At 31.3% G+C, this 10,815-nt stretch overlaps 1 protein-coding gene across 1 annotated transcript; it reads left to right on the plus strand.

Moving 5' to 3' along the window:
* The first annotated feature begins 4,493 nt into the window (after positions 1–4,493).
* On the plus strand, positions 4,494–7,194 carry LOC107913813 (cytochrome P450 CYP749A22). The gene is made up of 5 exons (XM_016842460.2): positions 4,494–5,031; positions 5,118–5,341; positions 5,708–5,940; positions 6,078–6,456; positions 6,536–7,194. The coding sequence occupies exons 1-5, from the start codon at positions 4,758–4,760 to the stop codon at positions 6,974–6,976; spliced, it is 1,551 nt and encodes a 516-aa protein (XP_016697949.2). The 5' UTR covers positions 4,494–4,757; the 3' UTR covers positions 6,977–7,194.
* The last annotated feature ends 3,621 nt before the right edge of the window (positions 7,195–10,815 follow it).

A 10,815-nucleotide genomic window follows, 5' to 3' on the forward strand; every position in this document is an offset into this window, starting at 1 on the left:
CTACCAGAACACAATTTTTAACTTGCTACCCTCTTGCATAGTGGGCAAGGATTTACTTCGCGGGAAAGATGATTTCACGGGGTTCTATTTTGCCTTCAATCCAATCATTGTTCACGTTTTTTTTCTTATCAATAAATAGATCTAATTACTTGTATGACTTAGATATCTCGTATCTCTCAAAATAATGGTTCGATTGATGAGATTTGGTACGATATTTATGAGATCAATGATATCAATGATATTGATATTCAAATATTTCTTCTTAGAACGTATTGATTTAACCCCATAAGCAAGACCACCACCCCATAATGTTGCCTCCAAAAGCAGAATCTCGTATTTTCTCTAGAGAATCTCTTAATTGTTCAAGAGTACCTAGAACGAAATTCTTTAATTAGAAAGAATTTAGTTTCGATGTACGATACCTATCCAGAAGTTTTTGCAACTCATGATATAGAATCATAAAAAAATTTTGACTTTTTAAACAAATAGATCACTTGGGTGTAGAAAAGAAATAATCAATAATAAAAATTGGTATAATTAGAAAAGAATATCTATTTGTTCTCACACTAACTTTTAATATTTATATATTATTTTTATAAAGAATTATTATAAATTTTTTTTTTAAAATTGATATTTTTATAATACATCACTCAATGTTGAATACATTTCATTAATAAACAATAATTAGCCTAATTATTAAGAGTTGAATTAACTATTTTTTAATGAAGCATTCTCTCTCTAAAATCTCCATCCTCACCACTATTCTTATCTAATTCACCTTCAAGTTTTAAAATCAATGTTCTATCATGTTTTGATTTTCTTTCAAATTTATTTTAAATTTAAAAAAATTCTTTTTAAAAATCTCAAATATATTACATTTCACACTTTTAAGAAAATAATGTAGGTTCAAACATTGAAAATGACATAATTAAATAGGATAATCATGAATCCTGAAAATGAACGGTAAAACGATTTGTCCAATTCAAAATTTGGAATGATAGAATCCTAATAGAAAATTTAAACTAAATTTTGACATAATTTTTTGAATAATCTTATTACAAGTTCTGATCATATTTTTTTTTAACACAATATCTAAAACTAAGCATAACCGCTCCCAAACTCATAAAAAGGAAGATAATGCGCTTCAGTGCATATCCTCCTACATTGACAACATACCCATATCAATTGAGTTAAAGACTCAATCAACACTTAAAAAATATTTAAATACATTAAAATTAATTATTATATTGACAGTAAAAGTATAAAAAAAAAACTAAATTTCCAGAAGAATTCAAAAAATATCATTAAATAATAAACGTGTTAAAATCGACCCACGTGGTAAAGATGCCGATTCTAGTGTTTGCCACGATACGTTGTCTATATGGCGCCAAGGCCATTTTATTTTCAACATAGTTACACGCCGTTAATTGTAAGTTTTGGCTTTAAATAGTTATTCATCCTATTTATTTATTCGTTAATATTGTTAAATTTGTTAACTGTTTTATTTTAAAATTAAAAGAAATTATTAATTTAATAGTTATGTAACAAAATATGATGTTTGTGAAATATTTGTATTTAAAGAAAGAATTTTAGCAGTATTATCTAGTAGACTTACATTTTTAAATTCGAAAAATAAGATAAAATTCTTAAAAATAAAAATAAAAGAGTAAATTGCAAATTCACGATAATTTTTCAATAATTTCTTTAGAAAATTAATTTTTAGAAATGAAAAATAATTTTATGAAAGAAGTACAACTTTATTTTTTCATATTTCACATTGCATAATTTTTTTAAATATGAAATAAAAAATTTCTTCAAAATTTGAGAAACTTTTATAATCTTCAATTTTTTTTCACTTTACTTTTTATTGAATTTCAAAGAGTTTTTACTTCTTTCATATTTTTTGATTTTTTTTAAAAGAAAACCTTTTAGATATTTTAGAACCTTTAATATATATTTTAAAAAATTATAGTAGTTAAATAAATTACACATTTGGTCATTTTATTTTTGAAAATTTGTAGTTATGTGACCTAACTTGAAATTTGTAAAACTATTAATATTTTATTTCAATTAAAATTTCTTGGTTCATTAAATTTTTTTAGATGTTCAATAGATTTGATAATGGAATATATTTATTCCAACTTTAAATTTAAAGAATATAATTATAATAATGTAAAAGTTGATATATAATCTTAATTTTGCATAAACTGTTTTCAAACTTAAATGAGCTAAAAATATAGTTGAAAAATAGAAATTAATGCTACCAACAACTCCTAGAAATAGTATCCACTAATAACAATAAACTTACACGAGTGATGGATTTATTAAAACAATCAGCAACCAACTTTTGACTCTTTCTATCAATTGATTAATAATTATTAAAAAAATTATAATTGTATCTATCGATTAATAATTAAGAGATATGATTATTTTAATAAATAGTTATAATTATTATTAAAAATGTCACTATTTAAATAGTGTTATGAATATATTACTAAGTGGATGTCCATCAAGACTAATATAAGTTTTGATGTACTTTAAATTATAATAGTCATTAGAAGTAGGCTTTGTAAATATTCTAATTGAGTCATTAATAAAATACGCTCTCTCTTTGCTCTCTGACTCTCATTCTCATTCTCCTTGTTCTTTATTCTTTGTCTTTTATTTTATAACACGTTATTAGCACGATTCTCTTTTTAATTATTTTTCTCCATAAGTCACAAAAATATCCAAAAATTTATTGTTGCCGATTGCCTCCTAGAGCTGCTGCGCACACTATGGGTAATCATTAGAGCTTTTAACCAATTAGGTACACTAAATCTCTAAATTTTATTTATGTCCTTTTATGCAAAGAAACTTATATAATCCGTGGTATGTTTTTCTCCTTTATTTATTGATTTTTGGAAAATTTATTTTATGAAAAAAAGTATTATTACTTTAAGGTTTCTTTTAAACTAAAATAATATTTAGATGTTTAAATATTTGATTGTTAAATTCCTGTCATTAAATATTCTTGTAATTTGATTAAAATTATAGTGGAAAGTGTTATTAACCTACCATAGTTGATCTATTGAGTCTTACTAACTTTCTAATGTTGAATGGTTGTATTATATCTTTTAAATTGAATTTATAAATATTTGATTAGAAGCTTCGAAAGACTTTATAACATATATGTGGTATTGAAATTTGGTACAATGTGTATTAGATAACTTTCAAGCATTGTACACAAACATTTTGATTTTGTTTATTAAATGATTTTTTTACTATTAGATTATAAATGTTATTACGAAAACAAATTGTTTTACTACTTGTAATTAATAGTGCTCGTGATAATAGCCAGGGTGGTAACAATGATGTTAAAGAATCTCAGGTATATATTATTATAATTTATTATATCATATTTATTATAATTGAAGACTAATCATAACAACATGAATAGATAGATTTTGTTTTGAAATCTATGCATGTTTGTGATTGTGATTATGAAATAAAAAAAATCAATGGAGGCGTTTAGAAGTATGTCCTACTAGATTTGTTGCATTCCTTGAAGTGAATACAAACATAAAGAAAATAAAATATATAATCACAGACCACTAAAAGTGGGAACATAGTAATAAATAAGAGAACAATGAGAGTTCTAAAGATAACTCTTCAAAGGGTAAAGATAACTTATGTTATCGATATGATATGAAATATTATTGGCCACATACGTATATCAAATATTTTGTTTCTGTTAATATTTTTGAGGAATGATATGAGAATGTTGAAATGAATTCTATTATTACAGATATAAAATATTTATCTTATTTGGTACTGAAATAAACAAATATTATTCAAATATTTTGTAGTACAAAATTAGTCTACAGCTCCAGAAGAGCTAATTTATTAATATATTGTGATAATTAATCCATAGGTTTTAAAAGATATTCATTGTAATGGATCATATAAAGATATTTATCTTATATTTCATATGAATCATTATTGCTATAAATATCTATTTTAAAAGGATTAAAAAAAGGGAGGATTGAGTTATTAATTAATCTTGTTATTAAAATGAATTTATTGTGACTATCTTTGTAATCTTCTTTTGTCATCATCCCCATTAAGGGGTTGAAAGCAAAATATTTAACTGTGAAAGATCTATTTTTGAGCAATAGAATATGGTAATTCTATCTAAAGCTTGCTATGGTTGGATGCAACTGAAGTTGCAAGTTTTTTAAAACAGTGAGTATAACTCTACAGTATTCAGAATAAGATCTCAATTAAAATTACGTGAAAAAAATATTACTGATGAGAAAATTTTAATTTAACCCTTTAAAAATTACAAAGATATAGACCATTAAAATAATAAATTTATTTTTTTATTATTATAAAAATATACAATTTAATTTCGACCTCCCAATAGAAATTTCAAAATCCGCCACTCGAAGGATACAAATAGAAAGACCACAGTGAATTCAATTAAATTTAAATTCTCACTTAAATCCAAATTCAAAGTAAAACAAATGCGACAGAATGAATAAAATAATGGGAGAAAGTTTTTCAAGAAGTAGAAATGCAAAAATAGCTTCAAAATCTACTCTTACTAAAAAAAAAAAAACAAGAAAGAATTTATTATCTTTTATAATATTAATTTCTCACATATATACGGCCAAGCTACTCTGAACGTACAACGCACCCATTTGCGTCATTGCAAACGCAATTTTGGTCCTTATGCAATAATAAAGGGGGAAATGGTTCTGGTTTAGACAAGAAAAATGAATGCGTTGATGAAGCTTCTAATTCTTGCTCCATGTTGTTTCTTCTTCATAGCTTTAATAAAGTTACTTTATGATTACCTATGGATACCCCTCCGTATTCAGCATATGCTGAATTCAGAGGGGATCAAAGGACCTCCTTACAGATTCATCCATGGCAACAACAAGGAAGTTACCAAAATGAAACAAAAAGCTTTAAGCAAATCTGTGGGCTTGACAGATGATCTATTTCCCAAAGTACATCCACACATTTACACCTGGACCAACAGATATGGTAAGATCCATGCTTGTTTTTGTCACTATGATTTATAACTTGTAGTTCTAAGAAAAGGTAGACCTTTTTTCTTTTCATGTTATTAGGGAAGAATTTTGTTCATTGGAACGGTGCTCGACCTGAATTGGTGATTTCAGAGCCTGAATTAGTCAAAGAGGTTCTGAAAAATAGTGAACAAATTTTTCAGAAAAAGAAACTTTCAGATATTGGTAGGAAGTTCTTGGGGAATGGTCTTATATTCATTGAGGGGGGAAAATGGGCAAAGCATCGGAAGCTGGCCAATCACACTTTCCATGGGGAAAGCCTAAAGGTAAGTCTTCCAAATATATAAACTAGGTGTAATTAATTTACAAGAATTATACATAGACTACAATATTTTGGTAAAATTTTGTATTGTTAGCTAAGGATAAGTTTATTATGGACGTTGAAAAAGTGTAGTAAAAACCTACTTTTGAAAAATTTAACACCGTTTACTACTTAAGAGGTCAATTTTAGACTTGATGTTGTAAAATAAAAGATTAAATCAGAGATTTAAAAAAAGATTAAAATGTAGTTTGAAATAAGATTTAGTTTGAAAAGGTGTTTATTTGTCAAATTTTTTAATTTGAAATAATGATTTTGTGTTGACAATTATATATGTCACTACTACTTACATATTGGAGGATTGTTTGGGCAGAACATGACTCCAGCAATAATTGCTAGTGTTGAAACAATGCTAGAAAAGTGGAAAGGCCAAGAAGGCAAAGAGATTGAAGTGTACCAAGAATTTAGGTTATTAACTTCAGAAGTGATTTCCAGAACAGCATTTGGTAGCAATTACATGGAAGGGGAGAAGATATTTGCCATCTTGAGAAAGTTGACAGTAATTATGAGTCGAAATCTTTCCAAGACTAGAATTCCTTTGATCAGGTATCTTCCCTCTAAGCTTAATTAATCCCAACTTTTACCTTGATTTCAACTAGCTTTTGAATGCAACTTTTAGACTTTCACTCCCCATGGATTTGGTTTTCTCCTTATATATAGCTGACCCTGGTTTGCTTTTGCAGCAAGTTGTGGAAATCTGCTGATTTGCTAGAGTCTGAAAAACTTTCAAAAGAAATAAAAGATCGTCTGATGAAGATTGTTAAGAAAAGAGAAGACAAAGCTGTGAATGGAGAAGTCAATAGCTTCGGCAGTGATTTTCTTGGATTACTTCTAAATGCCTATCATGATTCGGATGCGAAAAACAGGATTTCATTGGAAGACGTGGTAGCTGAATGCAAAACATTCTATTTTGCTGGACAAGAAACTGTTAATTCCTTACTTGCATGGATAGTCTTGCATTTGGCAATCCATGGAGATTGGCAAGAAAAAGCGAGAAGAGAGGTGGTTGACATATTTGGTAACCAAAATCCACATCTCGAAGGCATTGCGAAACTCAAAATAGTAAGAAAACTATCTAACTGGGAATTCAAATAGCCATCAACATTATGCAATCTAACATATTTGTCTATTTCCTAAACAGATGACCATGATCATCAATGAAACTCTAAGAATGTATGGTCCGCCAAATGGCTTGGCAAGAACAGTTGCAAGAGAAGTACAATTGGGAAAGTTAGTCTTGCCTGCTAAATTAGATATTCTGCCTCTAAATATTGGACTTCACCGTGACCCTCAATTGTGGGGAGATGATGTGCATCATTTTAAACCCGAGAGATTCGCTGAAGGGATTGCCAAAGCTACCAATTACACTGCGGCTGCATTTATTCCCTTCGGATTGGGACCTCGATCTTGTGTTGGTATGACATTTGCATCAATAGAAACAAAGGTTGCTCTCTCCATGATTCTACAACGTTACACCATTACCCTCTCCCCTGCCTATGTCCACTCTCCAATACCTATTCTCACCCTTCTACCACAACATGGAATTCAGGTAATACTTGAGCCGATACATAGTAATGCTTGAAGTACATAGCTGTTAAGAAATAAAGGTTTAACATGGTTCATGTATTTTAGTTTTAAAAGGTGACATTTAATATGTATAAGGTTCTAGCATTTGCAACCCCTTCCCTATCCTATAGTATGCCCACCTTCATACATAATGAAATGCAAGTAGCTACTTATTTCCAAGATGGTAAAACACACAATCAATAAAGAAGAATATGTCGAGGCAAGTTTTGGGAACAGTGACTCAAGAAATGACAACTGAATTTGACACGTACAGATCACATAACTTCTCTTTTTTGTTAGCATATGTTGGTGATTAGAACTCGAACTTTGATGATTGATCGAGAGATTTGAAGCAAAAAGAAGAGAAAGGAAGTTTTAAGATAGAAAGTAATTGAAGACTGGAATAATAATGGATTTGCTCCTCAATGACTTAAATACAAAAGTTGAAGACTAAAAATAGAAAAAAAAAAAGGTTCTAAAAATCTGCTAAGAATCTGGTAACAATAAACCAAACAAATCGTAAAACTAAGCTCCTAAAGTAAAGGAGAATTATTCAAACTTAGCAACAAAAAATTAAATGGCAGCAATTTTAAACATGTGATCTCAACACTTTCTTTATTTAGATGCTGCAAACTCCAAGTTTATTCCTGAAGCTTTCAAACTTGCTAAGTGGCAATGGTTTGGTGAAGATATCTGCAATTTGATCTTCAGATTTGCAGTAACAAAGAGACACATCACCACTCTTTTGAACTTCTCGAACAAAAAATAACTTGATGTTGAAATGCTTAGTCTTCCCATGAAAGACTGGATTGTTAGAGATTGCAATGGCAGCTTGGTTATCAACTAGAATCTCTGTGCTTTGCTTCTGCTCCATGTTTAGATCAACAAGAATCTTCCTTAACCAGAGAGTTTGGTTAACTGTTGCTGTTGCAGCCACAAATTCTGCCTCAGTAGTGGATTGAGCTACAATTTCTTGCTTCTTCAAGCTCCAAGAGAACATGCCTGATCCAAGGCAAAAACAATAACCAGAGTTACTCTTCATATCATCAGTTGAGCCACCCTAATCATTGTCAGAGAAACCAATTAACTTTAATTCCCTGTGCTTTAAAAACTTCACTCCATAACTCCAGGTCCCCTTGATGTATCTGATAACTCTTTTTGCAGCTCTCATGTGAGTCTCATTAGGACAATGCATGAATCTAGAGAGAATACTTACAACATTCAAGATGTCGGGTCTGGTTGCTGTTAAGTATATTAGACAACCTACCAAACTCCTAAACTCAGCTTCAATGACTTTGGCAGAACCATCATCTTTGATTAGCTTCTCTTTTTTATTCATAGGAGTGCTCATTGCTTTTCAATATTCCATAAGAAATTTTTTAAGTATCTCCTTTGCATAGTTTCTTTGACAGATGAACACTTCATCTTGGCATTGTTTGATCTCAATGTCAAGGAAATAAGACATCAGACCAAGATCTGTCATTTCGAAGACCTTTTTCATTTCCAATTTGAACTGATTAACTTGATCGAGATTGCTGCCTGTAATCAATAAGTCATCTACATAAAGAGAAATGACTAAAGTGTTTGTACCTTCATGCTTTACATATAGTGTGAGCTCAGATTGACTTTTCTGAAAGCCAATGCCCACCAAATGATCATCAATTCTGCTATACCATGCTCGTGGAGCCTGTTTTAGGCCATACAGAGCCTCTTCAGCAAGTAAACTTTGTCTTCATTGCCTCTGTTTACAAAACCTTCAGGTTGCTCGACAAAGATTTCTTCTTGCAAGACTCCATTTAGGAATGCAGATTTAACATCTAACTGAAAAACTTTCCAGTTCTTTTGTCCAGCAAGAGCAAGCAGTAACCTTACAGTGTCAAGCCTGGCAACAGGTGCAAATGTTTCTGAATAATCGACTCCAAAGACTTGTGCATATCCCTTCACAACAAGTCTTGCTTTGAATTTGTTAACTGAACCATTGGGATTTAGTTTCGTTCTGAACACCCATCTTACTCCAATTATCTTTTTGTCCAAAGGTTGATCAACCAGCTCCCAAGTTTTGTTTTTCTCAATCATCGAAAGCTCCTCTTCATTGCAACCATCCAATGTTGACTGTTTTTTGCATCATGATACCCTGCAGGCTCACAAATAGCTACGTTACATCTTTGGTAAATGTCGGAAAGCAGCCTTGTACCTCTGACAGGTGTATCATCAGCCAAAACATCTTGCCCTTCATCTTCAAGCTCCTCTAATGTGCTGCCAATGGTAAAATGATCTGGTGCACTAGAAGCTTGGTTCGTCTTGGTCGAGTCTTCCCAATTCCATTGCTCATTTTCAACAAAATAAACATCTCTGCTCACAATAACATGTCCAGTGTGTGGTTGAAATACTCTGTAAGATTTAGATACAGTGCTATACCCAACAAAAATGCCAGCTTCTGCCTTTTTGTCAAGCTTATCACGCTTGACCTGTGGAATGTAAGTGAAACACAGGCAACCAAACACTCTAAGGAACTTTAAATAAGGTTTGTAACCCTACCAAGCTTCAAATGGCATCTAATCCTTCACAGCTTTTGTTGAAATCTGATTTTGCAAGAACACAGCAGTGTTTGCAGCTTCTTCCTAAAAGCCTTTTGGAAGATTCTTCTCATAAAGCATACACCGAGTCATCTTCATTATGAATCTGTTCCTCCTTTCACTGACTCCATTTTGTTATGGAGTGTATGGCACCGTCAACTGATGCTCAATTCCAGCCTCTTCACAAAACCTATTAAAAGTTTCTGAAGCGTACCCCTTGCCATTATCAGATCTTAAAATCTAAATCATGCATCCACTTTCATTCTCAACTTTGGTTTTGAATTTCCAGAACACACCAGCAACTTCTGATTTTTATTTCAATAAGAAAATCCAACACATTCTTGTTAGATCATCAATAAAGGCTATGTAATAGAGGTTACCGTTTAACGATGGCATTCTCTGAAGACCACAAAGATCGGTATGAACAAGCTATTCGAGGCTCTCCAGGCTTGTTTAGGAAAGGGTTGTCTATGTTGTTTCCCAAATTTGCAAGATCGACAATGAGGTAGATCATCATCAATGTCTGTAAGTCCTTCTACCAGCTTCTTTGACTGCATTTGAAGCAATCCTCGATGGTGAAAGTGCCCAAGTCTCTTGTGCCAAGTCTCAGTGGCACTAACTCTGGATTTAAAAGCCATTTGCTCCTTTTCCATTGGATTAAGATAAAAAAATTTTCCCTTCATTTTGACATTAAACAAGTCTCTGCCATTAGCATCTCTGATCAAGCATTGCTTATTCTCAAATAGCACTTTATAGCCTTTATCCAGTAACTGACCAACACTGAGGAGATTTTGATCAATTTAGGTGCAAACAAAACATCTGAAATGAATTTTGTACCTTTATAGCTTGTAATAGCTACTGCGCCTTTTCCCTTGACTTCCAAGTACTCATCATTTTCAATCCTCACTATTTTGACTTCAGTGTTTCTCAATTCCTCGAAGAGCTCCTTGTCATACGTCATGTGATTTGTGCACCCACTATCAATCAACCATCTCTCACTTGATTCTCTGCCTGAGAAACAAGTAACCACAAACAATCGATCTTCTTCTTCTTGATCAGCTACCTGTGCATCTACTTCTTGCACCTGGCCTTTGACCTTGCAAACCACTGTTTTATGTCCAAGTTGATTGCATTTGGAGCATTTAACGTCAGGTCTTTTCCAACATTTGAATGGTAAATGACCTTTCTTCTCACAATGGTGATAAGGTGGGTAGGATTTCTTGACACCTCCTCTTTTGCTCTTCTGATAATTGCCTGATGAATTTTCTCTACTCGTCGA

Source organism: Gossypium hirsutum, chromosome D02 (assembly GCF_007990345.1).
Source record: "Gossypium hirsutum isolate 1008001.06 chromosome D02, Gossypium_hirsutum_v2.1, whole genome shotgun sequence".
In the NCBI taxonomy this organism is placed as follows: domain Eukaryota; kingdom Viridiplantae; phylum Streptophyta; class Magnoliopsida; order Malvales; family Malvaceae; genus Gossypium; species Gossypium hirsutum.